Below are 27173 nucleotides of genomic sequence, written 5' to 3'. Positions count from 1 at the left end.
CGGAGTCTCGCCTGTCGCCTAGGATGGAGGGCAGTGGCACAATCTCGGCTCACTGCAACCTCCGCCTCCCGGGTTCAAGCGATTCTCCTGCCTCGGCCTTCCGAGTAGCTGGAACTACAGGCGCGTGCCACCACGCCCGGCTAATTTTTTGTAGTTTTAGTAGAGACGGGGTTTCACTGTGTTAACCAGGATGGTCTCCATCTCCTGACCTGATGATCCGCCCACCTCGGCGTCTCAAAAGTACTGAGATTCGGCCTCTCAAAGTACTAAGATTACAGGCGTGAGACACCACGCCCAGCCCAACTCGTCCTTTCTTTAGACTATCCTGTGAGGATGATTTATGGGCTATCCCTGAACATACCCGTTCTGCTTTCCCCGCCCCAACTGTATCCCAAATAAGGGATACAGTCTCTTCAACCTTCAAAAACGGGGCACTGGCTGGGAACGGTGGTTCACGCCTGTACTCCGAGCCCCCTGTAATCCTAGTACTTTGGGAGGCCGAGGCGGGCGGATCACCTGAGGTCCGGAGTCAGAGACCAGTCTGGCCAACAGGGTGAAGCCCTGTCTCTACTAAAAATACAAAAATTAGCCGTGCGTGGTGGCGCGCACTTGTGATCCCAGCTACTCAGGAGGCTGAGGCAGGAGAATTGCTTGAACCCGGGAGGCAGAGGTGGCAGTCAGCCGAGATCACGTCACTGCACTCCAGACTCGGCAACAGAGCTAGACTCCATCTCAAAAAAAACAAAAAAAGGTGAGCGACATTAGGCCAGCTCGAGTGTGCGGCTCCAGGCCACCAGGGCGGACGCTCTGACTCCGCCCTGTTAAAACGTGGGCAGCTCCCGCTGAAAACTGGCACATCTTGGCTTCCTCAAGCACCAGGGCCTTTAAAATGGTTCAGCTGGCCGGACGCGGTGGCTCACGCCTGTAAATCCCAGCACTTTGGGAGGTGGAGGCTGGCGGATCACGAGGTCAAGAGATTGAGACCATTCTGGAAAACATGGTGAAACCCCGTCTCTACTAAAAATATAAAAATTAGGTGGGCGTGGTGGCGCGCGCCTGTAGTCCCAGCTACTCGGGAGGCTGAGGCAGAAGAATCGCTTGAACCCGGAGGCGGAGGTTGCAGTGAGCCGAGATCACGCCACTGCACTCCAGCCTGGGCGACAGAGCATGACTCCGTCTCTAAATAAATAAATAAATAAACAAATAAAAGGTTGAGTTGAGTCATCGCATGAGGTAAGTCTGTCTCCTCTCCTCGACCATAGGCTGCAGCCACAGGTCCTCACGGAAAACCAGGAGCTCCAAGACTACCGCACACTCAACATCCAGCTCCTCGCGGGGCCGCGAGGGACGGCCGCAGAAGCCAATCGGCTCCTGCCACGTCACAGACCCCACCCTCAAACCTTGAGGAGCCCGCCCCACGCACTGCTGACCCGGAGGCAGAAGAGCTGCGTGGCGTCCGACTCTGGCGTCACTTCCCCTTCCGCGATGGCGGCACAGGGAGCTGCTGCGGCGGTTGCAGCGGCGACTTCAGGGGTCGCGGGGGAGGGCGAGCCAGGGCCCGGGGAGAATGCGGCCGCCGAGGGGACCGCCCCATCCCCGGGCCGCGTCTCTCCGCCGACCCCGGCGCGCGGCGAGCCGGAAGTCACGGTGGAGATCGGAGAAACGTACCTGTGCCGGCGGCCGGATAGCACCTGGCGTGAGGGCGGGGCCCGGGGCCGGGGGCTGGGCGGAGCTCAGGGCCAGGGGGCGGGGCGGGGCCAGAGGACGGGCTCTCAGTGAGGGCGAGATCCGGGGGCTGGGAGTGGAGAGGAGGAGGGGCGGGGTTTGAGGAAAGAACGCCGCGATCCAGGCGCTGAGAAACCAGCCGGGTTGTGGGAGGCTGTCGACCTTTGATGATGTGGAGCGACGCCTACAAACCCACCACTCAGGCCTTCACCAGGATTGTTCCCATTCCACTTCTTTGCCCAGTCTTAGGCTTCATTCCTTTTTCTTGCTAACCCTGCTTCTTCACCCGTCTCTTGTCTCTGCGTCTTCTCTTTCCATATGTCCCTGGCAGCCACCCGCAGAGAGACCTTCCCAGAAACAACAGGCTTCCCTTTCCTAATGTTCTGCTGCCTTCTCTCATTTTCAAAATTAACCCCAAACTCCTTAGAGTGGCATTCATTTTTGTGACCTCTCCAGTTTGTAGCCAACCCTAGCAAAGGGCATTGCCAGGCCAGAACACACTGTCCTCTGAAGACCACACGCCCTTTACCACCTGTGCCCTCTGCTTGGAATGCGTTTTCTTCCCTTTCTCCTTGTTCGCCTGCCTAGCTCCTACTCATCCTCTTAACTTCATATCCTTTGTGATGTCATCCTTGATTCCCCTTCAGGCGAAGTGAGTGGTTCCCTTCTCTGTGTTCCTGCAACATTTTTTTCATACCTCAGTCATCGTTTTTGTAACATTATGTTGTAATTTTCTCTCTCTGTGTTCCTCCATCATACTGGGAACTTCTGGAGGGCAGGACTTCTTGTGATTCATCACTGTGTCCTCTGTACCCAGCAACAACGCAGCATAGGGCCAGACACATAGTGGTTGCCTTACTCACTTATTGAATGCTCTGCTAATTGTCAGGTGCTCTGCTAAAAATTTTGGAGGCATTAACTCACCTTCTAAGGTTGGCACTATTATCCCTTTTTTTTTTTTTTTTGGGACAGGATCTTGCTCTGTCACCCAGGTGGGAGTGCCATGGCGCTGTGACAGCTCACTGAAGCCTAGACCTTCTAGGCTCAAGTGATCCTCCCACCTCAACCTCTCAGAGTGTTGGGATTACTGGCATGAGCCACTGTGCCCAGCTGTTATCCCTTTTCACAGATGAAGAGACTGAGGCTCAGAAAGATGGAATAACTGGCTCAGTTACACATAGCTAGGAAGTCGGGAGCTGCAATTTTATATATTTTGTTTGTTTGTTTTGTTTTGTTTGTTTGAGACGGAATCGCACTCTGTTGCCAGGCTGGAGTGCAGTGGCACCATCTTGGCTCACTGCAATCTCTGCCTCCCGAGTTCAAGCCATTCTTCTGCCTCAGCCTCCTGAGTAGCTGGGACTACAGGTGTGCGGTGCCACGCCCAGCTGATTTTTGTATTTTTAGTGGAGACGAAGTTTCACCATGTCGGCCAAGATGGTCTTGACCTCTTGACCTCGTGATCCACCCACCTTGGCCTCCCAAAGTGTTGGGATTACAGGCGTGAGCCATAGTGCCCAGACCTGGAATTATATATTAATGTAGGCTATCTTAATCCAGAGTCAGCACTCATGATCCCTGAACAAATGAGCAACTGAAGGTATATGGTAAAATAAGCATTGAATTTAGAGTCAGACTTAAATTCAGTTAAGTATCAGCTCTTATCACTTCAAATCTGTGACCCTGGGTAAGCCTCAGTTTTTTTTGTTTTGTTTTTTGGGGTTCTTTTTTTTTTTTTTTGAGACAGAGTCTTGCTTTTGTCACCCAGGCCACAGTGCAGTGGTATAATCCCGGCTCACTGCAACCTGTGCCTCCCAGGTTCAAGCAATTCTCCTGCCTCAGCCTCCCGAGTAGCTGGGATTACAGGTGTGTGCCACCACGCCTGACTCTTTTTTTTTTTTTGTATTTTTAGTAGAGGTGGAGTTTTGCCATGTTGACCAGGCTGGTCTCCAGCTCCTGGCCTCAAGTGATCTGCCCATCTCGGCCTCCGAAACTACTGGGATTACAGGTGTGAGCCACACACCCAGCCAGTTAATTTCCCCCTTTTTTTTTTTTTTTTTTTTTTTTGCCCAGGCTGGAGTGCAATGGCGTGATCTCGGGTCACCGCAACCTCCGCCTCCCGCGTTCAAGTGATTCTCCTGCCTCAGCCTCCCCAGTAGCTGGGATTACCGACATGCGCCGCCACGCCCAACTAATTTTGTATTTTCAGTAGAGACAGAGTTTCTCCATGTTGGTCAGGCTGGTCTCGAACTCCCGACCTCAGGTGATCTGCCCGCCTCGGCCTCCCAAAGTGCTGGGATTATAGGCGTGAGCCACCGCACGCAGCCCCAGTTATTTTCTCATTCATAAAATAGTAATAACAGCCCCAACCTGGTCCACCTCACAGTTGTGGCAGTGATTGAGTAGAATGGCAGAGGTGAACTAGTGAGGTTAGCTGATGCGTGGCCCTGGATTCTGGAAACTGCTCCTCAGTGTGCAGGATTCCTTTTGTTCCAGCCTTACCTTCCTGATGACCCTAGCCTTTTTCCATCACAGATTCTGCTGAAGTGATCCAGTCTCGAGTGAACGACCAGGAGGGCCGAGAGGAATTCTATGTACACTATGTGGGCTGTGAGTGGCTTGGTGCATCTGGGCCTGGGTGCGGGGAGTTGGGTGCCCTGGCAGCACTCTCATGGCCCATCCTTACAGTTAACCGGCGGCTGGACGAGTGGGTAGACAAGAACCGGCTGGCGCTGACCAAGACAGTGAAGGATGCTGTGCAAAAGAACTCAGAGAAGTACCTGAGTGAGCTCGCAGAGCAGCCTGAGCGCAAGATCACTCGCAACCAAAAGCGCAAGCATGATGAGATCAACCATGTGCAGAAGGTCCGGATCCCTTCCCATCCACAGGCCCGGGAGGCCTAGCTGTCTCTGCCAGCTCCCTTGGGTCTCTCGGGCCCCAGTGCCAAAACCATAGCAAATCCCATTTCTTAAGCTCCTGTAGTGTGTCAGGGACTTTACCTACTTCCTCTTACTTATTTTTCATAGCTAAGGAAACAGGCTTAGAGGGTAAGGGCTTCGCTGCAGTCTCACAGCAAGGAAATGGCACAGCTGGGACTAGAACGCAGGCCTCCTGCACCAGGAGCCTCTTTTGTCTCCTAGTGGCTGTGTCTTAGTAGAAAAATGACTTGAAGTTTAGTAGGAAAGACGAGAATGTTATTGGGCAGTTGCTATAGCCAGGCACCCTGCCAAGTCCTGTTTGTGTATAAGCTCCTCATTCTTCCCAACAGTTCAACACACAGGAATAGTTACTTTTTGGTAGGTGAGGAAGCAGGCTCAGAGAGATTAAGTAACATGCCCAAGGTCACACAGGCAGTAAAACGGTGGGCTGGAATTAGAATAATAATGCCAAACACTTGTTAGCCAGTGAGCCAAAGTATTAAGCTAAATGCTGGCTTTTTTTTGTTTTGTTTTGTTTTGAGATGGAGTCTCTCTGTCGCCCAGGCTGGAGTGCAGTGGCACGATCTCGGTTCACTGCAATCTCCGCCACCTGGGTTCAAGCAGTTCTGTCTCAGCCTCCCGAGTAGCTGGGACTACAGGTGCCCGTCACCACGCCCAGATAATTTTTGTATTTTTAGTAGAGACGAGGTTTCACCATATTGGTCAGGCTGGTCTCGAACTCCTGACCTCAGGTGATCCGCCCACCTCGGCCTCGCAAAGTGCTGGGATTACATGTGTGAGCTACTGCTCCCAGCCTAAGCTAAGTGTTTTAATACATGACCTCACTGACATTTCACAGCAGGCCTGTGAAGTAAGCATTATTATCCCCAATTTATAGAAGAGCTGCAGATAGGTTTAGGGACCCAGACAGGAATTAGATCTACCAGCTAGATTGTGCTACCTCAGAGCCAGAGGCCTTAGCCATGATTTTGGTTTTTTCTTAAGAGATGAGAGTCTTGCTGTGTTGCTCAGGCTGGACTTGAACTCCTGGGCCCAAATGTTCTTCCTGCCTCAGCCTCCTAAGTAGCTGGGACTACAGGTGTGCATCACTGTACCTGCCTTGGTTTTTTCTTGTATTGATGTATAATAGTTGTACATATTGGTTTGTTTTTGTTTTTGTTTTTTTTGAGACAGGGTCTTACTCTATCGTCTAGGCTGAGTGCAGTGGCACAGTCATGGCTCACTTCAGCCTCAACCTCCTGGGCTCAAGCAATCCTCCTGCCTCAGCCTCCTGAGTAGCTGGGACCATAGGCAAGTGCCACCATGCCTGGCTAATTTTTTTATTTGTTTGTAGAGACGGGGTCTGCTATGTTGCCCACACTGGTCTCAAACTTCTGGTCTCAAGCGATCCTCCTGCCTTAGTCTCCTAAAGTGCTGGGATTACAGGTGTGAGCCACTGTGCCCAACCAAGTCTCAGTGTCTTAATTTACAAAATTAAAATGAGGAGTGCAAACCAGAGCAAGATTGTCAAAGTCTCCAGACACCCAAACATTTGTTACTTTCAGCCGTTGCAGTTTCATCCTTCTGAGTACATCAGTTCAGTGGGCAAGCCCAGCATTTAAATTTCTTTAAATGGAAGAAATAAAGTGGATAAGATAGAAAATTCAGGGTGTTGCACTTTATTAAGGGTAAGTATTGTTTTGAGCAGCTTTTATTTCACACCCAATAAAAGTGTGCAGGATTCCTCTTGTTCCAGCCGTACCTTCCCAATGATCCTAGCACACACTTGTGTGTATATATGGACATGTCAACAGGTTTACAGTGCCAAGTGTACTTTCTACTGTGGTGTGATTTAAAAAATTGAAATACCGTAAACTGGAAGAACTCCTCAAGGTCTAAACTGCCCAATTGAACTTCCTATTGTAATGGAAATGTTCTATAGCTGTAGTATCCAGTACAGTAGCTACTAGCCACATGTAGTTGTTGAGCACTTGAAATGTGTCAAGTGTGACTAAGAATTAAGAATTTTAAAATCATGGTCGGGTGCAGTGGCTCATGCCTGTAATCCCAACATTTTGGGAGGCAGAGGTGGGTGGATCACTTGAGGTCATGGGATTGAGACCAGCCTGGCCAACGTGGCCAAACCCCATCTCTACTAAAAATACAAAAATTAGCCGGGTGTGGTGGTATACGCCTGTAATCCCGGCTATTTAGGAGGCTGAGGCAGAAGAATTGCTTGAACCCAGGAGGTAGAGGTTGCAGTGAACCGAGATCATGCCACTGTACTCCATCCAGCCTGGGTGTCCAAGCAAGACTGTCTCAAAAAAAAATAAATAAAAGCATTATAATTATTTTTTTTTAAATTTATTTATTTTTATTTTTTTGAGACAGAGTCTCGCTTTGTCAATCAGGCTGGAGTGCGGTGGTGTGTGATCTCAATTCACTGCAACCTCCGCCTCCCGGGTTCAAGCGAGTTTCCTGCCACAGCCTCCCAAGTAGCTGGGACTACAGGCATGCACCACCATGCCCGGCTAATTTTTGTGTTTTTAGTAGAGATAGGGTTTCACCATGTTTGGCCTCAAACTCCTGACCTCAAGTGTTCCACCTGCCTCGGCCTCCCAAATTGCTGGAATTACATGTGTGAGCCACCGTGCCCAGCCAAAATTTTCATTTTTTGAAGAGTCTCACTCTGTCACCTAGGCTGGAGTACAGTGGCAAGATCTCGGGTTACTGCAACCTCCGCCTTCCTGGCTTAAGCAATTTTCATACTTCAGCCTCCCAAGTATCTGAGATTACAGGCATGTGCCACCACATCCAGCTAATTTTTTTAATTTTTAGTAGAGATGGGGTTTTGCTATGTTGGCCAGAGTGGTCTGGAACTCCTGGCCTCAAGTGATCCTCCCACCTCGTCCTCTCAGAGTGCTGGGATTACAGGCATGAGCCACCATGTTTGGCTGAGTATAATTTTAAATAGCCCTATGTGACAAGTGGCTACTCTATTGGACAGCGTAGATCTAAGATTAATTCCTCAACTGTTTTGCACTTAACAAAGACATACCTCTGAGCTGGCAACCAGCAAGGTGGATAACGGGCCAGTGGTGATTAAATCAAAGAATAGGTAATGAAACAATCATCCAGTTAACAATCAGCAAGGTTCTTCAGAGCCTAATTAATGTTTAATTCTAAATAAATTGCAACAATTAAGAAAAGTAGTGTTTTTGTAGTTCTTTATTGCATTGGCAGAAGAGTACTGTATTTTGTAAGAATTGGGAAATGTGTTTTAAAGAGATGTGTGAGGGGCTGGGCGCGGTGGCTCACGCCTGTAATCCCAGCACTTTGGGAGGCTGAGGCGGGTGGATCACGAGGTCAAGAGATCGAGGCCAGCCTGGCCAACATGGTGAAACCCCATCTCTACTGAAAATACAAAAATTAGCTGGGCTCCCAGCTACTTGGGAGGCTGAGGCAGGAGAATCACTTGAATGTGGGAGACAGAGGTTGCAGTGAGCCAAGATCACGCCACTGCAGTCCAGCCTGGCAACAGAGGGAGACTCCATCTCAAAAAAAAAAAAAAAAAAAGAGAGATGTGTGAGAAGGAAAATCTTTCTTCCTCATCTTTACAGTGGTTAGCTTCAGAATTGGACAGACCAGGCGCCCATGCCCGACTGCTGAGTACCAGTTCTGTGACCTTGGGCAAGTGACCTCACCTCTTTGTGCCTCAGTTTTGTCTCTTATACAACAGGGACAATGAGCACTCTTATTTCAAAGGCTCATTGTGAGGACAAAATGAAATAATGTCGGCTGGGTGCAGTGGCTCATGCCTGTAATCCCAGCACTCTGGGAGGCTGAGATGATTGGATCATTTGAGGTCAGGGGTTCGAGACCAGTCTGGCCAATACGGTGAAAGCCTGTCTCTACTAAAAATACAAAAAGAGGCCAGGCACAGGCTGGGTGCAGTAGCTCATGCCTGTATTCCCAGCACTTTGGGAGGCCGAGGTGGGCAGATCACGAGGTCAGGAGTTCGAGACCAGCATCACCAACGTGGTGAAACCCCTCTCTACTAAAGATACAAAAATTAGCTGGGTGTGATGGCGCACACCTGTAATCCCAGCTACTTGGGAGTATGGGGCAGGAGAATGACTTGAACCCAGGAGGCGAGGTTGCAGTGACTTGAGATGGTGCCATTGCACTCCAGCCTGGGTGACGGGGCGAGGCTCTGTCTCAAAAAAAAAGGCTATGGCTCATACCTGTAATCCCAGCACTTTGGGAGGCCAAGGTGGGTAGATCATCTGAAGGTCAGGAGTTCGAGACCAGCCTGGCCAACATGGTGAAACCCCATCTCTACTAAAAATACAAAAAATTAGCTGGGCGTGCTGGTGGGCGCCTGTAATCCCAGCTACTTGGGAGACTGAGGTGGGAAGATGGCTCGAACTCAGGAGGTGGAGGTTGTGGTGAGCCAAGATTGTGCCATTCCACTCCAGCCTGGGCAACAAGAGCAAACTTTCGTCTCAAAAAGCAAAATAAATTAGCCGGGCATGGTAGCAGGTACATGTAGTCTCAGCCACTTGGGAGGCTGACGCAGGAGAATCACTTAAGCCCAGGAGGCAGAGGTTGTCGTGAGCTGAGATCTCGCCACTGCACTGCAGCCTGGGTGACAGAGTGAGAAAAAAAAAAAAAAAAGAAATAATGTCTATGCCGTGCTTGCCACTTGGAATAAATGGCAGCTCACTAGTCCCTGAGGGCAAGGGACCTCACCTTGCCCTGCCTGTTTACTACTCTGTAAAATTGAAATAAGAATGCAGCTGGGCGCAGTGGCTCAGAGGTCAGGAGTTTGAGACCAGCCTGGCCAACATGGCGAAATCTGTCGCTACTAAAAATACAAAAATTACCTTGTTGTGGTGGCATGTGCCTGTAGTCCCAGCTACTTGGGAGGCTGAGGCAGGAGAATTGCTTGAACCTGGGAGTCGGAGGTTGCAGTGAGATGAGATGGTGACACTGTACTCCAGCCTGGGTGACAGAGTGAGACTCCGTCTCAAAAAAAAGGAAATAACATTCTATGTAAGGGTTACTGAAAGGATTAAATGAGGCCATATAAGCCCAGTGCTTTGTGGAGGGGGTTCTGGGTAAAGTGCTGGCTCCTTTCTTCCTTCTCAGCTAGAGGGCAGGGCCTCGTCTGCCCTGGTGTAGGTCATGGGCCATCTTGGGTCCCTCCTCCATTGTCAGGCTATACTGGGTTCCTCCCGCAGGGTCTGGTCTAGGAGCAGGATGTGCTGTGAGTGTGGTGTGACTCTTAGTCTCTGCTTTCTAAGGACTTGAAAAATAGAGGAACCCAGGTGGGCATACTTGGCTGGTGTTGCCCTGTTGACCGCTTCTCACTGAACTTGGGAAGGAGCGAATGTTTTCTGGATGGGAAGAATCCAGTCAGGCCTCCTGGAGGGGGTGGTAAGAATCTCAAGCCTTGAAGGATGGGAAAGAGCACAATAACAACAGTGACACAGGATAGATCACAAAGCATCATGGACTCACCTGACTCATGCTCTGTGCCAGGCTGAGGAAGCGTTTTCTGCTGGCAGTGAGGGAAGGAAGGGCATTCTCCAGGTGGAAGGAGCTGTTTGTCCTAAAGCATGAAGGCTGCAAAAAGGGGGCTGCTGATAGCAATGAGGAGGCTGGGGCTGGAGGCAGGGAATCTGAGGAGGCCTAGTGAATTGTCCAGACCTGAGATGGGGCCATGACTACCTGGAGCAGGACAGAGAGGAGAATTCCAGAGAGGACCCAATTCCAGAGATGTCAGAAGTAGAGTCGGCATCGCTGTATTAGGACTTGGCCAGGCTGAGGGAGAGGGAGTAGTCTGAGGCAAGCCTAGTTACATGTCTTGGACATTGGGACCAAGAGTGATGTTCCCAGTAAAATGAGCAACCCAGGAGGAGGCAGGCGCAGGTTTGCAGGGAGGAGTGTTGAGGTCCTTTCTGCACATCTTGAGTCTGCTGTCCCTGTGGGAGGGACCTCTGGGGCAGTCTCATGGGCAGGCAGGGTTTGGTGCTCAGGAAAGGGGTCTAGGCACATCGGGGAGATGGTAACAGTTCTTATGGTGGGCCTGGAAGGCAATATCTGTTATTTCATTTGAGTCTCACAACTTTGGCAGAGCTGGATTGCCCCCCGTTGTGCAGCCAAAGCCCCTATTCCGATCCTAACCCTGTTCATCTGGCAAAAGGTCCAAACTTGGACATCAAGGATGTCTGGGATATCCGGGGGTGGGGCGGGTGGATGCGAGAGGAGCCTGGACCAGCCAGCTTCAGAACTGAGTCAGACAGGTTAGCTATTGGTGTGGTTATTATTGCCATCCAGAAATGAGGTCTGGAAGACAGCAGGGAAGCCTTGTGGGTCCTGGATTCCAGGAGGCCTGGACTCCAGGCCTGGCTTTGCTGTTGCTGGCAGGGGAGGGACAGCCTGGTTACCACTTCTGTTCACCTCTGCTTACTTTTCTTTCCTGGCCCAGACTTATGCAGAGATGGACCCCACCACAGCGGCCTTGGAGAAGGAGCACGAGGCGGTAAGCGGGGCTGGGAAGCTGCCTGCAGGTCCCCTGTCTCCCCTTGCTGAGGAGCCCCTGCTGAGCCATGCACTGTGCCCCACTCCCACCCTGCCTGCAGATCACCAAGGTGAAGTATGTGGACAAGATCCACATCGGGAACTATGAAATTGATGCCTGGTATTTCTCACCGTTCCCCGAAGATTATGGGAAACAGCCCAAGCTCTGGCTCTGCGAGTACTGCCTCAAGTACATGAAATACGAGAAGAGCTACCGCTTCCACTTGGTGAGGCTAGGCTGGCCGGGCCGAACTGGGCAGGGGCCTGGTGAGAGGCAGAGGCAGGCAGGGAGACTGAGGGCGGCTGCGCTGGCAGCTCCAGGGAGGAGACAGGCCCAGAGGGGCGAGTATAGGGAATTGCTGCTAGGGGTCAAGAGGCCTGGATTCCAGGCCTGGCTTTGCTGTTGCTGGAAGGGTGACCTTGCCAACTCCAGACCTCAGCTTCCTCTTCTCTGGAATGGGGACAGTAACTCACCCCCTTCGGGTCTTTTGTCAAGGCCAGCCCCATCCCAGGAAGCACACATAGGCCCTGGCAGTGGGACCTTAAGTGTGGACAAAACTGGGGGCTGTCAGGAAGGGGCGCTGTCATCACTGACACAGTGGGCTGCTTCCAGAGGTGTGGAATCTGAAGCGAATAGGTGTGGTTTAGGGAAGCCATTGTCATGGACGGGTCCCTCCAGAGCCAGGCCCACAGAGACTCAAAACCCCACCCCGCTGTGTGATGTTTGCGTCTCTGTGCTGGGCCTTGGTCTATAAAGCAGGATTGCTTTCCTAAGGCTGCTGGGAGGATTACTCAATGCAAGTGAAGTGTTGGGGGGGGAAACAGAGAGGCAGAGACTTGCTCCAAAGCACGTAGTGGTGGGGTGGGGGCCTCCTAGCAGAGAAGCTATGGGCAGCGAGCCTGTTCTCTTGTCCCCCACCAGGGTCAGTGCCAGTGGCGGCAGCCCCCCGGGAAAGAGATCTACCGCAAGAGCAACATCTCCGTCTACGAAGTTGATGGCAAAGACCATAAGGTGAGTGGGTGGCCGGGGGCTGGGGGAGGCCGGGGAGGCCCTGGGCACCTCCCAGATGATCCTCATTGCCACCAAAGGGGAGGGAGGGAGCAGCCTTAGCTGAGCCTCTATGGGCAGAATGCCTCTGAGGGGCCGGGCACTGTAGCTCACACCTGTAATCCTAGCACTTTTGGAGGCTGAGGTGGGCAGATTGCCTGAGCTCAGGAGTTCGAGAGCAGCCTGGGCAACATGACGAAACCTTCTCTACTAAAAATACAAAAAACTTAGCCGGTGTGGTTGTGCACACCTGTAATCCCAGCTACTCTGGAGGCTGAGGCACGAAAATTGCTTGAACCAGGGAGGTAGAGGTTGCAGTGAGCTGAGATTTGCGCCACTGCACTCCAGCCTGGGCGACAGAGTGAGAATCTGTCTCAAAAAAAAAAAAAAAAAAAAGAAGGCCTCTCAGGGCCTCCTAGCCTGACACTAGGCCTATGGTTGGTGCATAGGAAACACAGGGCCCTGTGGTGGCCCCAGGATTCTTCTGGTGGTGGGGTTAGGTTCAAATTTGAGTTGTTCTGGAACCCAGAGGAGATTGTCTTGCCTGAGGCTGCTTTTAGAAGCGCTTTCTCCTTCGGTTGGAAAGAAAGGTGTTTGTTTTTGCCTGGGAGGGGACTGCTTTGTGTGAAATTTCCTGCTGAGAGAGCTCTGTGGTTATCAAGGGCTGAGTTCCTTGTTCCTGGCCCGGAATGACTTCAGCAGGGTGGGTTGGGACCTTTGGGACCTGCTCTGCTGTTGTACAGAACTTGGCCTTTGCCTTGTCAGTCTGTGAGGGTCTCGCCAAGTGTACTGGTTTCCGGCAGATGGGCCATACAACATAGGACGGAGAGGGCAGGCTTCAGGGTGGCTCCACTCACTGCAAGGTGACTCGTTGCCCTGTCACTTCCTCACTGACCACAGACAAGTTACTTAACATAGTTCCTGTTTCCTCGTCCATAAGACGGGAGTCATAATATTTACCTAGTGGTGGTGTTAGTGGAATAAATGAGATAGCAAATGTCAAGTGTTCAGTGCAGTGCTTGGCACTAGTAAGTGCTTAATAAACACGGGCCTTGTTATTATCGGTGATCTCTTGGGGCTTGATTAGCCTTGGACTCGGAGAATATGCAGGTTGAGCCCAGCCCTTGCCCCTGCTCTGCCTTCCTGAGCATGGCTGGGTGGAATGGCAGAAGGGCCTCCGCTGGAGATGTGGTGATGCTTTCCAGTTCTGCACTCTGCCAGCTTTGAGGCCCTGGACAACACTCTGGGAGCTTCAGCTTCCTCCTGAATGAGATGGGCCTGGCAGTGCTGGGCTCGCACAGCTGCTGGGTTGGATGAGAGAGTGGTTGTGGTGTCATAAACCAGGGAACCCTTTAGTCTGTGCCATGAAGCCAAACTTAGTCCCATTGTCCCCCTCCTGGAGTGCGGCCAAGTGGACAGACAGGGCTCGAGGCTCCTCCATTCAGCAGATATTTACCAGGCACCCAGCTTCATACTTAGCCTCGTGCTAGGTGCTGGGGACACAGCCATGAACAGGACAGTCTGAATTCCTGCCTCGCAGCCTCAGTGTCCTGAGCTGAAACAGAGTTAATGTCTGTGAAGACTGAAGCAGATCCTGCATGGAAGGCACCCAGCCCGTATTTGGCGCTCAGGAGGGGTAGCCGGGCTTCGTCCAGCTCTGCTGGCACCTCCGAAGTGCTGTTGCTCTCTGATTTCCAGTTCCCTGTCCGTCAGAGGCTGACTGAAGACTCCTTCCAGTGTGAAATCTGTCTGGCCTTGCGAGGCGCCCACTTCCTGCAGGCTGGTGCTGGCCGCTGGAACCAGCTGGGTAGGACCTGTGCCTGCCCCCTGAGCCTGTCTCCCCCTCCTCACCCCCAGATTTACTGTCAGAACCTGTGTCTGCTGGCCAAGCTTTTCCTGGACCATAAGACACTGTACTTTGACGTGGAGCCGTTCGTTTTTTATATCCTGACTGAGGTGGACCGGCAGGGGGCCCACATTGTCGGCTACTTCTCCAAGGTACTGGGTCTGGAAGCTCAGGGTGGGGAGGGTGGGGAGGGCGAAGGTGGGCATAAACAGAGAGGGGGCAGAGCCTCCCCAGTGGCCCTGAACACCTGCCTCCTGCAGGAGAAGGAGTCCCCGGATGGAAACAACGTGGCCTGCATCCTGACCCTGCCCCCCTACCAACGCCGTGGCTACGGGAAGTTCCTCATTGCTTTCAGTGAGTGGTTCCTGGCCTGTCTGGGAGTGGGAGACCTGTGGGGCAGGGGTGCCAGGGCAGGCTGGATTCTAAGTTCCTCTTTCTACTGCTGTCAGGTTATGAGCTCTCCAAGCTGGAAAGCACGGTCGGCTCCCCTGAGAAGCCTCTGTCTGACCTGGGCAAGCTCAGCTACCGCAGCTACTGGTCCTGGGTGCTGCTGGAGATCCTGCGGGACTTCCGGGGCACACTGTCCATCAAGGATCTCAGGTGAGGGGGCCTCCTGGACCATGGGGGCAGGACTTGTCCTGAGATGGGCCATGATCCTGCCTCCTCATACCCTGTCGCCATCCTGGCCAGATCCCACAAGGGCACCATGTCTGGCATTTGCTCTCATCCCTTTTTGCAGCCAGATGACCAGCATCACCCAGAATGACATCATCAGTACCCTGCAGTCCCTCAATATGGTCAAGTACTGGAAGGGCCAGCACGTGATCTGTGTCACACCCAAGCTGGTGGAGGAGCACCTCAAAAGTGCCCAGTATAAGAAACCACCCATCACAGGTGGGTGGGGGGCTGCCGTGTGTCGGGGGCGGGAAAGGGGTGTGTGGGCAGTGGGGATGGGGGAGTGTTGGTATATGGACTGCTAGGAGTCAAGGCCTTCTTATTACTGTCACATGATCCCAAACCAGTCGGACCAGCTCCCAGGATGGAGCCTGGGGCGGGCCTCTCATTCCTGGGCTTCTCTGCCCCTCCTCAGCACAGCCTGCCCTTTTGTTCTCACCTGGAGGAGGTGAAACTGGCCTGAGCCCAGAGCAGGGCAGCCAGGTGTGAGCTGGTCTGGCCCAGTCCCAGACCTGTCTCCCACCCCTTCTCCCCACAGTGGACTCCGTCTGCCTCAAGTGGGCACCCCCCAAGCACAAGCAAGTCAAGCTCTCCAAGAAGTGAGCGGCCTGGCCCCCAGCCTGTAAATATGTATAGACCTGTTTTGTCCTTTTTTTAATAAAGTCAGTTCTGCTGGTGGCCCTGGACTTTGGAGGGGAAGGGGAGGCCAAGAGCCGATGGTCTTCATTTCACTTCACACACGCACGGCGAGTTGTGCTCAAACATTTTAATCCTTTCTGCCCTGTTACCCCCACCCCAGATCCAAGCGTCAGCCCAGTTCCGGTGGGGGCTCAGTCCTCCGGAGTCCAGGAGTCAGGGCTCGGGGGCGCTCAGCGGCCAGTGGGCAAGATTGGGGCCTTTCCTGTCCTCGAAGCTGCACAAAGACAGCCCCAGCCCAGAACACAGGGAGAGGGCAGAGGGATGTGCCCATCAGGCTGGGTAGGCGGGCTGGGAGCAGTCTTCCAGAAACAGGTGGCAGCCAGGGCTCATTTTCATAGCCAAGGGTCCCAGGAGCTTGGCCAATGGGCTGGTCCACGGTGGAGGAGGGGCCAGAGGCTCTGGCCATCCCTACAGGCAGTGAAACTCCTGACTCTCAGTTATGGTCTCAAAGAGCACACCCAGAAGAATGGGCTCAAAGATCAAGATGGGGCCCCAGCCTCCCGCAGAGTCCTGGAGGAAGGAGTGGCTCAAGCCAGGCCCTGGGTCCAAAAGCCATCAGGGAAACACCAGGCTCCTGTCCTTGAGTGTGATGCATCCATCCTGGAAGCAGGACCAGCTCAGTGCTCGCTGAGCCATGGGGAGAGGAGGCCCAGAGCCAGGCCCAGAGGCAAGAAAAGGATGGGCCTCAGCAAGCCCTGGGCTGGGGCAGAGTTGAAGGCCAGGTGGCTGCTACAGAGGTTGCTGTCGGGCTGGGACTCCTGGGTTTGGCGCACCACACGAGGCTGGAGTTCTGTCGCCTTGCTTTGGATCCAGGAGGCATAGCTGGAGGCCAGAGTGTACACACCAGGCCTGTTGCGGGCCCCACAGGCATCGCCCCAGCTCACAATGCCCGTCAGGTACCAGAGACCCTCCACAGGGCAGGAGAGTGGGCCCCCAGAGTCACCCTGAGGAGAGAAGCCACACAGCAGCCATCAGGACCCGGCCAGGCCTCCTTTCCCAAGTTGCACTGGTTATCTGCCCCCCGGGCCTGTGCTTACCTGGCAGGCGTCCTTGCCCCCCTCCACGTAGCCGGCACACACCATGTCCTCCTGGACAAAGTGTGGCTCCTCAGGCTTGGCGTTGATGTTGTACAGGCAGTTACACGTCTCACGACTGATCAGAGGCACCTCAAGTTGCTGCAGTGGCTTGGGTGCCAGGAGGCTCACTGTGGGGGCAAAAGAGGCTTACTCTGGGCCCTTCCCCGAGTCAGCTGCCCCTCCACGCTTCTAGGCACCCAGCGTCCCACCTCACCTGAGGGGGCCACATGGCCCCAGCCAGTGACAGTGCAGTGGAGGCCGTTGGGGAAGGAGGCGTTGGCTGCAGGGAGGCAGATGGGTCGGATGTAGCGGGAGAAGGTGACAGGGCTGCTGAGTTGGAGGAGTGCGATGTCACCCTGGGAGCCCTCCTGGAGGTAGCTGGGGTGGGGGATGATGTACTTCACGGTGCTGACCTTGACGTCCTCAGAGTAGGAGTCCAGCTGGTGGGCTCCCAGCCTGACCTCATAGGATTCCTTGCTGTGCTCGCTGCAGGCAGGCGGCAAAGGCTGAGACCGAGGAGACCTCTCCTTGTTCCCCAACCCCTGCTGCGAACCCCTGATTCCGATCAGCCCCTTTTAGGTCTCAAATTGCACCTTAGTTTTATCCTGTAACCTCTGACCCCTCACCTTCACTCCTAACTGGTCCTTCCAGACTTAACTGACACTCTCAGACCCAACCCAAGAACCCCAACCTCTGATCTGGATTGACCCATGAACTTTGACCTCCAACCCACTTTTGACTTTCACCATTTGGTACCTGGGGAAGCAGTGAGCAGCTGACAGCACCCACTTCTCAGACACGAGAGAACCACCACACACATGGACGCCGTCATAGGTGATGCTGACCTGCCAGGGCCACTGACCGGGGACTGCATTGCTGCCACCTGTGATACGTGCTTGGGGGGCCACACCGCAGGGGGCTGCCCAGGGAGGAAAGGAAGGGGTCAGGTTGTTAGCCTGGCCACGCCTATGCAGCCCAGGAGCTCTGATACAGAGCTTGGGAAGTGGGTTCACAGGAGTCAGCACCCCTTTGTTCCCTCCCAGGTGTGGGCAGTTCTGCCCCTTCTGTTCACTACCCATTACCTAATTCAGGTCTCAGGGCAGCCTCCCTCCTTGCAAGCCTTCTGTCCATCCCGCCCCTTACTTGTGTCTGAAAATCCCCAATCTGATCAGGCCACTGTCCTGCTTAAACCCTTCCCTGGCTCCACGCGGCCCTTAAGATAACATTCCAGACAACCATGGCACTGCCATCGGACCTGGTCGTCCCCTCTGGACCCTTCAGTCATGTACATCAGGCCACGCACTTGTTTACCTGGGACCTTGGCTGATCCAGGTCACTCTACCTGGAATGCCCTTCCCCATCCTTACTGTCTGGCAAACTTCCCTTTGCCTGTGGATGCTTGACTGGAACAGCAGCCCCTCCGTAGACGGGCGGGCTTCTGCTGGCTGAGTTGGGCATTGCCTCCGAGTCCAGTACCCCCCCACCTCCACTGTGCTCCCTGAAGCTACCCAATCTCACAATTGTTCCGGAGTCCACAACTGTGTCTGTTTCCACCACACCAATCTGGGTGTTCCCTAGGGGCAGAGTCCCATGTCCGCAGTGCCCGTGGCATCGTGGACATGGGTTCAACAAACCAACAGCAGAACTGGGCTCCCGTGACGTGAATGTCTAGTTTCCAGGACAGCCCCAGCCCCAACCCCATCGAGGCCACTGTTTGGAGTGGAACCCAACTGCTCTTCACAAAGTCTTCTAAGAGCAGAGAAAACTGCAGACCGGATCCTCCTCTCCCTTATCATCATGACAATAGCCACTATTTAGAGAGCCTAGCGGCTGTGCCAGGCCTGGGAGGGGCTTTCGTTTCCTCATCTCCCTGCATCCTCTCCACAGCCCCAGGAGACGGACATGACCAGCTTCATTTTAGAGGTGCGGAGTCTAAGGCTTAGAAAAGTGGGGGGACTTGGTCAATGACACAGAGCCAGTGCATGGGGAAGCCAGGATTGAAAGCTGGTCTGACTCAGAACCGGGTTGGGTGCCTTCCAAGAAAGGAGACCCTTGGTTTGGTTCCCACAAAACCACCTTGAGGATGGGAACGGTGGCTCACACCTATAATCCCAGCACTTTGGGAGGCTGAGGCAGGAGGATCGCTTGAGCCCAGGAGTTCAAGACCTGCCTGGCCAACATAGTGAGACCCCCATCTCTACCAAAAATAAAAACAAAAACAAAAAAACACAATTAGCTGGGCGTGGTGGCATGCACCTGTAGTCCCAGCCACTAGGAAGGCTGAGGTGGGAGGATCACGTGAGCCTGGGAGGCTGGATCACTGAGCGGGCCGTGAGCTGTGATGGTGCCACTGCACTCCAGCCTGGGCGACGACAGACCCAGACCCTGTTTCAAAAGACAAAACCAAACCAAAAAAATCACTTCAATTGCCTCACTTTGGGAGTCAGACGTGGATCTGAATCCCAGCTGCACCTTCACTGGCAGTGTGCCCTGGGCAAGTCCCTGCTTCTCTGCCCGTAAGGTGAGGGCTACAACCCCCCACTCTGGGAGCCTTAAGAGAATCTAGTTGGAAGGCAGCCCAGCCGAAGGCCAGGCACTGGTTAAACCCCAGGGGAATCCGATCCAAGTCACCTCCCCCTCCCCTCCTCCCTCTCTGAGGAAAGTCTCACCTTCTGTCCCTTCCGCTCCTAGAAAGAAAGAAAGAGGAGGGGTGAGTAGGGAAGACTCGGGTTCCCTGACCCCTTAGCACCCACCGCTGCTCCAGAGGGCTGGCCCCTTCCCTGGCAGAGCCGAGGTGGGAAAGGGAGGCCAAGAGCTAGGGAGGCTGTGGGTTTTCTTGGGCCCCAGACAAGGGCGCACCCCAGAAAATGATCACGCTGACTTCCTCCTGTGCATTGTCCCCACCCCGCCGCCACGTCTTCACTTACCTGTCCCCGACCAGAATAATCCAAGATAGAGCAGAATGGCCACAGCCCCCAGCTGCCCAGGCCCCAGGACCCCATTCTGGACCATGGCCCAGGACAAGGGCCCCTGGGGCAGACTCCAGGCGCACAAGGTAGGAAGCCTAGGGGTGGTGTCGAAGGCAGGACCCAGATGTTGGTTCAGAGGGAAGGACCCCAGAATCCGGGCTGGAAAGGGGCAACAGGTGTCCAAGGCTGGCCTCTAAGGCAGGGAGCAGCCGCAACGGGAGACGCCTGGAGTATCTGCAGCGAGCAGTGTGGACAAGTCACCAGCACGGTCTGGCCACGCAAGGTCCTCCCAGGAGTGGCTGCACCTACCTGCCCGCCCCTCCCCTGGCCCCGCCCACTGGCTGGGCCCCACCAGCTCCTCCTGCCACCGAAGTCATGAGTCCTTTCAGAGCCGCAGGCCCGCGTGTGTACATGTATGTGTCTGTGTGTGTATGTATGTGTGTGCGTGTGCATAGTCCGTTTGTCCCGGTGTGTAGTGTGTATAAGGTGTGGGTGTATGCGTGTGTAGGCTGTGTGTATCCCCTTAAGTGGTGTGGTGTGGGTGTGCATGCACATGCTGTGTGTGTGCGCACATATGTAGGCTGTGTCCCTGTGTGTGTAGTGTGTTTGAGTGTGTGTGTACGCACGTGCATGTGGTTTGTGTGTGTGCCCGCAGTCTCCCTGGAATGTGATGGACTCTCCTCCGCCTCAGGTCTTTCAGGTTATCTCAGGCCAGTTATGCCCCCCAGGGCCTGGCCCCAGCCCTTATTATCTGGAGCCACAACCACTCCTCCCTCCTTCCCTCCCTCCTTAGGCTGGGTATGGGAGCTTAAGACACTAGGGTCAGCTCCCCGCCAGGCTCTTTCTGTGAAACCTGCACCTGACGGTGGTGGTGAGCTTGTGGAGCAGCAGCAATCATCCCACAGACATTTCCTGAGTGCCTATGATGTTCCCAGGTGCCCAGGACAAAACAGGCACCAGCCCCGTTCCCCTTGAGCCCTGAGCTCATGATGAAGTAGGGGTGACACACTTCAATCAAATAATCACCAACAGGCTGGCAAGGTGACTAGTCGGCTTTTGGAGGCTGAGGCTGGAGCATCGCTTGAGGCCAGGAGTTCCAGACCAGCCTGGAGAATATAGCGAGGCCTCATCTCCAAAAGAAATATAAAAATTAGGCAGGCATTGTGGTGCATGCCTATGGTCCCACCTATTTGGGAGGCTGAGGCGTGAGGATTGCTTGAGCCCAGGAGTTCAATGAAGCATTAAGCGTGGTCGCACCACTGCACTCCAGCCTGGGCAACAGAGGGAGACCCTGTCTAAAAAAAGTAAAAAATAAAAATAAATTTAAAAAATTGCAATTACACAATAATTTCAAGCTAGGAATAGCGATGAAAAAGAATGGCATGAGCATACTGCAGCCTGGCAAAGGCTGGCATTGTGAAAGGGTCCTGGAGGAACTGCCTTGGGAACGGAGACCGAAAGGGGTTATAAAAGGTGGTAAGGTGAAGATGCGGGGGATGGATTGCAGAGGGCAGAGGCTCAGGGAAACAAAGCCTGCCGTGTGGCTGCAGTGGGGGTGAGGCATGTCCTCTTTGAGGGCCACTCTGGCCGTTCAAAACACCTGTTGAGCCTGGGTGTGGTGGCTCATGCCTGTAATCCTAGCATTTTGGGAGGCCAAGGCAGGAAGATCACCTGAGGTCAGGAGTTGGAGACCAACCTGGCTAACATGGCAAAGCCCCGTCTCTACTGAAAATACAAAAAAATCAGCTGGGTGTGGTGGTGCATGCCTGTAATCCTAGCTACTCGAGAGGCTGAGGCAGGAGAATCACTTGAACCCAGAAGGCAGAGATTGCAGTGAGCCGAGATGGCGCCACTGCCCTCCAGCTTGGGCGACACAGCGAGACCCTGTCTCAAACAAAAAACAAAAGACAAAAAACAAAAAACACCTGTTGGGTCTGAGCTTCAGGAAAAGCAGAGCCTAGAGTCCTCACCTGCTTTCTGGAGACCAGATGTCTGGGGTCCAGGCTGGAGGTCAGGTTATTCCTGGGGTGGGTGAGTGGGAGGGGCCTGACTGGAAGGAGTGTCTTAGCTGGGAGGAGGGGGCAAGACATGGGGCCTGGTGGGTGGGTTTCAGTAGAGGAAGGGGTAAGTGTAGTGTTTGTGGAGATGGCATGGGGTGACTGACTGGGTATGGGTGCAGGTGGGGATGTATGCACCGTGAAGGTCCTGGGGAGTATTATAGCTGGCATGTAGCTGCTAAGGCTAAGCCTGGCTTCGTAAGAACCTCTGCCCTTCTCCTAAGCCTCCCAGTGAAAACTTCCAGCTTCCCTTTAGGCCCTTTACCCCCTTCCTCTTCCTTCTCAAGCCAGAGATTGTGCCTAGCCCGAGAGGCGACCCCTCTGCCACCCTCATCAGCTGGCTTTCACCCCCAAACCTATCCTTCCCCAGGTCCCCATTTGTCCTTTTTCTTTCTCTTTTTGAGACAGGATCTCACTCCGTTGCCTAGGCTGGAGTTTAGTGGTACAATCATGGCTCACTGCAGCCTTGAACCCCTGGGCTCAAGGGCTTCTCCCTCCTCAGCCTCCTCAGTAGTTGGGATTACAGGTGCATGCCACCATGCCCAGCTAATTTAAAAAAAAAAAAAAAATTGGCCGGGCACGATGGCTCACGCCTGTAATCTCAGTAATTTAGGAGGCTGAGGCAGGCGAATCACGAGGTCAGCAGTTCGAGACCATCCTGACCAACATGGTGAAACCCCATTTCTACTAAAAATACAAAAATTAGCCAGGTGTGATGGCACGCACCTGTAATCCCAGCTACTCAGGAGGCTGAGGCAGGAGAATCGCTTGAACTCGGGAGGCGGAGGTTGCAGTGTGCCGAGATTGCGCCATTGCACTCCAGCCTGGGCAACAGAGCAAGACTCCGTCTCAAAAAAAAAAAAAATTGTGGAGCTTCAATGTGGTGGCTCACACCTGTAATCCCAGCACTTTGTAAGGCCAAGGTGGGAGGATCACTCTTCAATATTAGGAGTTTGAGACCAGCCTGGCCAACATGGTAAAACCCCGTCTCTCCTAAAAAATACAAAGAAAATTAGCCAGGCGTGGTGGTGCATACCTGTAATCCTAGCTACTCGAGAGGCTGAGGCAGGAGAATCACTTGAACCCGGGAGGCCAAGATTGTGCCACTGCACTCCAGCCTGGGCAACAGAGGGGACTCCATCTTAAAATAAATAAATAAATAGGCCAGATGTGGTGGCTCATGCCTGTAATCTCAGCACTTTGGGAGGCTGAGGTGGGTGGATCATCTGAGGTCAGGAGTTCAAGACCAGCCTGGCCAACATGGAGAAACCCAATCTCTACTAAAAATACAAAAATTAGCTGGGCATGGTGGTGGGCATCTGTAATCCCAGCTACTCAGGAGGCTGAGGCAGGAGAATTGCTTGAACCTGGGAGGTGAAGGTTGCAGTGAGCCGAGATTGTGCCATTGCACTCCAGCGTGGGCGACAATAGCAAAACTGTTTCAAAAATTACAAATAAATAAATAAAATAAATAAAAATACAAAAATTAGTCGGGCGTGGTGTCTTGGGTCTGCAATCCTAGCTACTTGAGCTGACGCAGGAGGATCGCTTGAACCCAGGAGGCGGAGGTTGCAGTGAGCCGAGATTGCACCACTGCACTCCAGCCTGAGCATTAGCGTGAGACTCTGTCTCAAAAAAAAAGGTGGAGATGGGGGTCTTGCTTTGCTGCCCAGGCTGGTCTGGAATGCCTGGACTCAAGTGATCCTCCCAAAGTGCTGGGATTACAGGCATGAGCTACTGCACCCTGTCTCTGGTTTTGCTTTACTTTTTAATTGTACATTCACTGGCTAGAAACCACCTTCCCTTTTCCTGTGCTCAAACATCACTGGTATGACCTCTTCCCGATCCCAGCCAGGGGTGTCCACATGTGTCCCCACTAGATTGGGAGGGCTTTGTGGGCTTATATATCAGACTCCAATTGTGCCACGACTTAGTAGCCACCAGGGAACGGGGGTTGAATGAATGCAGGAAGGTGCAGGTAAGCAGTGGGTGAGGGAGTGGGGTTCACATACAAGGGACCCAAGTTCTGGGCAGAATGTGAAAGCAGTGGACTCTTGAAGGGCCCATGTGTTGTGTGTGTGTGGGGGACACATCGGAGCATCATGCATTGAGATGTGTCTATGGCAGGCAGCGAGGGCAGCAGGTCTGAGCTGGGGTTGAGATGTCCAGCACGTGCTGAGGGTGCTGACTCCACTGGACAGGTGACACACAGCCAGCTGGCCACCCGACCTCCCTGCCCTGGGGCAGGAATGAAGGAATTGCTGCCAGGTTATCAGGGTGCATTTCCTGAGAGCCCAAGACCTGACTCAGAGGCCGGAGGAGGGAGGAGGGAGGGGACCTCCTCCTTGGGCTTCCGGCTTAGCCTCTGATGCCCAGCCCCTCAGCCTGCCCACAGCAATGCCACAAGGCCACACAGGTGCCTGTGTTTACACCTTTACTGTCCCGCTCTTCCCGCCACCCCCAAGGATTCCTAGGTTCAAAATAGCCCGGGCACTGAGGCCCAATTAGCCCGAGCCTCTGCAATCTAGGTGGGTGGGGCCCTTGAGGTTCCAGCTGGCTGGGCCACATTCCAGCCGGGAAGTAGAGGGTGGAGAAGGGGGAAGTGGCACCGGGACCCTAGCCCCTCAGCTCTGGATCAGGAGAGTCAGCAGGAGCAGGAAGTGGACTGCACGCGGGGATCCTGAGGCTTTGGCCAGTTCTGGGGGACAGAGGTTGCTGCCTCCAGTGGGCCAGTGTGGGGAGCCACTGGAGGGCAGGAAGTGGGCCTCTCCCACTGTCTGGGAGATCCAGGCCTCTTCAGGACCAATGGCGGCAAACAGCTCCCGGCTCCCTTGAACAGCCATGCCCACGAGGACCCAGGAGCCTTCCGTCGTCTGGCACAGGAGAGGCGGTGCTGAGGTCATCTGCAGAGTTGGAGCGAGGCCACGTGGGTCTGCTGCCCTTCCTCTTGGTCCCCTGCCCCTTTCCCCAGGGTCTGGCCACGAAGCACTCTGGTCTGCATCCCTAGACATCCAGGTCCCCAGTTTCTCTCCGGGGTCCAGCTAGGGTCCCATTTGGGGCCAAACACCCAATAATTCCAGTCCTGGCCGGATGCGGTGGCTCACGCCTGTAATCCCAGCACTTTGGGAGGCCAAGGTGGGCGGATCATTTGAGGCCAGGAGTTTGAGTCCAGCCTGGCCAACATGGTGAAACCCCGTCTCTACTAAAAATACAAAAATTAACCAGGCGTGGTGGTGCATGCCTGCAATCCCAGCTACTAGGGAGGCTGAAGCAGGAGAATTGCTCGAACCTGGGAGGTAGAGGCTGCAGTGAGCCAAGATCGTGCCACTGCACTCCAACCTGGGCGACACAGCGAGACTCAGTCTCAAAAAAAAAAAAAAAAAAAATTCCAATCCTGCTCTCTCTCTAGGGTACCACAGTCCAACACTGCCTCTCTCCTGCCTACTCCAGGATGCCCAGGCCCCTTTACCTCACACCTGTTCTCCTGCCCCTCTGCATACAGGACACAGAGGGTTCCAGGGGGCAGGATTCCCTGATAGAGGCAGTGGCAGATTCGTGGTGTCAAGATGGAGACAGCGGCAGCCACAGGGACTGGGGAGAGGAGACAGAGTTGTTCCAGGGCTCTGGCCTCCAGCCACTCCTTGTTCCCGCGACCCAGGAGTCTCACCTCGGTCCTGGGGTTCTTTCCAGCCCAACACCCAGCAGCTGGCCCCCGGAGGGATACCCGCCGGGTGGAGACAGATGGGCAGGGCTGATGGGGAGGGCTCCACCCGGGAGCTCAGCTCCAGGAGGGCCAGGGGGGGTCTGAGTCCCAGGTGCCGGGGCAGCCGGATGCTGATGACCAAGCGGGATACCTGGTGGCCCTGTGGGAGGGGGCTGGCCCCTGCCCGGCCCAGATACACTTCAATGTAAGGCACTGTTGTAGAGCCTGGCCTGTTGGAACAAGGCCCAATGTAACTTTCTGCTCCTCCTATTGCAGGCAAAGTCCTTCCCAGCCCAGGGGAAGGATGACTCTCTGGGGTCATGCCACTCACTCCTTCATCATCCCTCCTTCCAAATCTCCCTTCCAGGTCAAAACATCTCCCAGTGCTGTAAGATTCTTCCCTCACGCCCCACCCCGGACAGAGTCTTGCTCTGTCGCACAGGCTGCAGTGCAGTGGTGCAGTCTTGGGTCACTGAAACCTCTGCCTCCCGGGTTTGAGCGATTCTCCTGCCTCAGCCTCCCAGGTAGCTGGGTAATGTTACAGGTGCCACCACCCCTGGCTAATTTTTGTATTTTTAGTAGAGGGGTTTCACCATGTTGGCCAGGCTGGTCTTGAACTCCTGACTTCGTGATCCGCCCGCCTCGGCCTCCCAAAGTGCTAAGATTACAGGCATGGGCCATTGCGCCCGGCTGTAAGATGCTTAAAGGAGACTATTCCACTATTTTAAGAGTCCTCTGGGCCAGGCACAGTGGCTCATGCCTGTAATCCTAGCACATTGGCCAAGGCAGGAGGATTGCTTGAGGCCGGCCTGGGCAACACAGCAAGATCCCATTGTTAATTTTTTTTAAACAAACAAACAAACAAGTCTTTGGCTCTGTTCCATTCTCCCTTCCTGCCTCTCGCCTAGGAGATGAGTAAGACCCACCTGAGGACACAGTGAGTGGCTGCCAGGACCCAGCCTGGGGCCAGAAGGATCCCAGTGCAGACTCGATCGCCAGCCACATGCACCTCTGCCAGCCAGGGCCAAAGGACCCCCACTGGAGCAGCCTCCGGCCGCAGGCCACAGGCTAGGGAGAGGAGGTGGCCACCTCAGTTGGGGCCCCATGGCTGACCCCTGAGCCCCTGCCACGGGTCTATGCACCCCCAGGAGCCCCTAGAGCCCAAAGGCGTCCTGCTCACCACCATGCTGTGTGTGTGTGGGACAAGTCTGTGTCTCAGTCTCCTCCCCATCAGGGCCCCAATCCCAGGTTAGCTGGTCCTCCAGGTAGGCTCCCTGAGTCACATGGCTGATCCATGGGCCATGGGTCTGCACAGGGAAGAAGGCTCGGGGACGTAGACAGCCACTGGGGAAGTCTCTGATTCCAGCCAGAAACCAGGTCCCCTCCTCCTGGCACAAAAGGCTCCAATGCGAGTCATTCTGCAGCAACAAAGTGCGTGTGTTACTTGCCTCTGCGTGTGTGCAGAGAATATCAGAACTCCTGGGGCTTTCCAGGACTCCAGATTTTCCCATTTGCAGAAATATCAAGTTCCACATTCTCCAAATCAGACTCCAAATACTAATTTGTGTAAGAATTCAGCCCTCACTTTAGGATTCTCCTTAAATCCAGGGACAGAGAGAAATCATAGCACCAGCTCAGAGCCCGCCTCAGCCCCTTCCCAAAAGTTTTCCAGGGCCAGGCCCCGCCCCCAGTTCGTTCTGGCCCCGCCTCCACTTCGGCTCCGCCCCATTCCCAGTTCCGCAAGTCCCGCCCCTCCCTAGAGCCCACTCAGACCCGCCTTCCCCAGGCCCCGCTCCCTCCCTAGAGCCCACTCGGACCCGCCTTCCGCAGGTCCCGCCCTCTCCCTAGAGCCCACTTGGACTCGCCTTCCACAGG

General features: G+C 54.2%; 3 protein-coding genes across 5 annotated transcripts; 1 reads left to right on the top strand and 2 right to left on the bottom strand.

The window, feature by feature from the left end:
* The first annotated feature begins 1472 nt into the window (after nt 1-1472).
* KAT8 (lysine acetyltransferase 8) lies at nt 1473-15498 on the top strand. 2 transcript variants are annotated; one of them, XM_003916795.5, is made up of 11 exons: nt 1473-1696; nt 4258-4332; nt 4411-4586; nt 11134-11187; nt 11288-11452; nt 12148-12237; nt 14131-14271; nt 14380-14473; nt 14569-14719; nt 14859-15013; nt 15333-15498. In XM_003916795.5, the coding sequence occupies exons 1-11, from the start codon at nt 1486-1488 to the stop codon at nt 15395-15397; spliced, it is 1377 nt and encodes a 458-aa protein (XP_003916844.1). In that variant the 5' UTR covers nt 1473-1485; the 3' UTR covers nt 15398-15498. The 2 variants fall into 2 exon arrangements, with proteins under 2 accessions (XP_003916844.1, XP_009194575.1); XM_009196311.4 differs by lacking the exon at nt 15333-15498 and having other exon boundaries at nt 14859-15308.
* A 47-nt stretch (nt 15499-15545) lies between these two features.
* Nucleotides 15546-26577, bottom strand: PRSS8 (serine protease 8). 2 transcript variants are annotated; one of them, XM_003916797.5, is made up of 7 exons: nt 26479-26577; nt 19497-19772; nt 19239-19256; nt 17326-17488; nt 16784-17055; nt 16531-16697; nt 15546-16437 (listed from the first exon to the last, which is right to left on the bottom strand). In XM_003916797.5, exons 2-7 carry the CDS (start codon nt 19579-19581, stop codon nt 16111-16113), a joined length of 1032 nt encoding a protein of 343 aa, XP_003916846.3. In that variant the 5' UTR covers nt 19582-19772; nt 26479-26577; the 3' UTR covers nt 15546-16110. The 2 variants fall into 2 exon arrangements, with proteins under 2 accessions (XP_003916846.3, XP_021787588.2); XM_021931896.2 differs by lacking the exon at nt 26479-26577 and adding an exon at nt 21509-22014.
* Nucleotides 24017-26331, bottom strand: LOC101026084 (polyserase-2). The gene is made up of 3 exons (XM_021931897.1): nt 26225-26331; nt 25065-25186; nt 24017-24498 (listed from the first exon to the last, which is right to left on the bottom strand). Exons 1-3 carry the CDS (start codon nt 26301-26303, stop codon nt 24220-24222), a joined length of 480 nt encoding a protein of 159 aa, XP_021787589.1. The 5' UTR covers nt 26304-26331; the 3' UTR covers nt 24017-24219.
* Nucleotides 26578-27173: the final 596 nt, after the last annotated feature.

Source organism: Papio anubis, chromosome 18, assembly GCF_008728515.1.
Source record: "Papio anubis isolate 15944 chromosome 18, Panubis1.0, whole genome shotgun sequence".
In the NCBI taxonomy this organism is placed as follows: Eukaryota; Metazoa; Chordata; class Mammalia; order Primates; family Cercopithecidae; genus Papio; species Papio anubis.
The sequence above is the reverse complement of the archived record's forward strand: the minus strand, read 5'-3'. Positions and strand labels throughout refer to the sequence as shown.

Excerpts from the sequence above, each read along its gene's own strand:
- KAT8 (XM_009196311.4), top strand. The coding sequence starts at position 1,486 with ATGGCGGCACAGGGAGCTGCTGCGGCGGTTGCAGCGGCGACTTCAGGG. Across the intron at positions 11,453-12,147 it reads AGAGCTACCGCTTCCACTTG|GGTCAGTGCCAGTGGCGGCA; the intron begins GTGAGGCTAGGC and ends GTCCCCCACCAG. Across the intron at positions 14,720-14,858 it reads CTGTCCATCAAGGATCTCAG|CCAGATGACCAGCATCACCC; the intron begins GTGAGGGGGCCT and ends CCCTTTTTGCAG.
- PRSS8 (XM_003916797.5), bottom strand. The coding sequence starts at position 19,581 with ATGGTCCAGAATGGGGTCCTGGGGCCTGGGCAGCTGGGGGCTGTGGCC. Across the intron at positions 17,056-17,325 it reads GCTGCTCACTGCTTCCCCAG|CGAGCACAGCAAGGAATCCT; the intron begins GTACCAAATGGT and ends GCCTGCCTGCAG. Across the intron at positions 16,698-16,783 it reads GGGCCATGTGGCCCCCTCAG|TGAGCCTCCTGGCACCCAAG; the intron begins GTGAGGTGGGAC and ends TTGCCCCCACAG.
- LOC101026084 (XM_021931897.1), bottom strand. The coding sequence starts at position 26,303 with ATGTGGCTGGCGATCGAGTCTGCACTGGGATCCTTCTGGCCCCAGGCT. Across the intron at positions 25,187-26,224 it reads GCCACTCACTGTGTCCTCAG|TCCCTGTGGCTGCCGCTGTC; the intron begins GTGGGTCTTACT and ends TCCTCTCCCCAG. Across the intron at positions 24,499-25,064 it reads GGCAGGAGAACAGGTGTGAG|ATGACCTCAGCACCGCCTCT; the intron begins GTAAAGGGGCCT and ends CCAACTCTGCAG.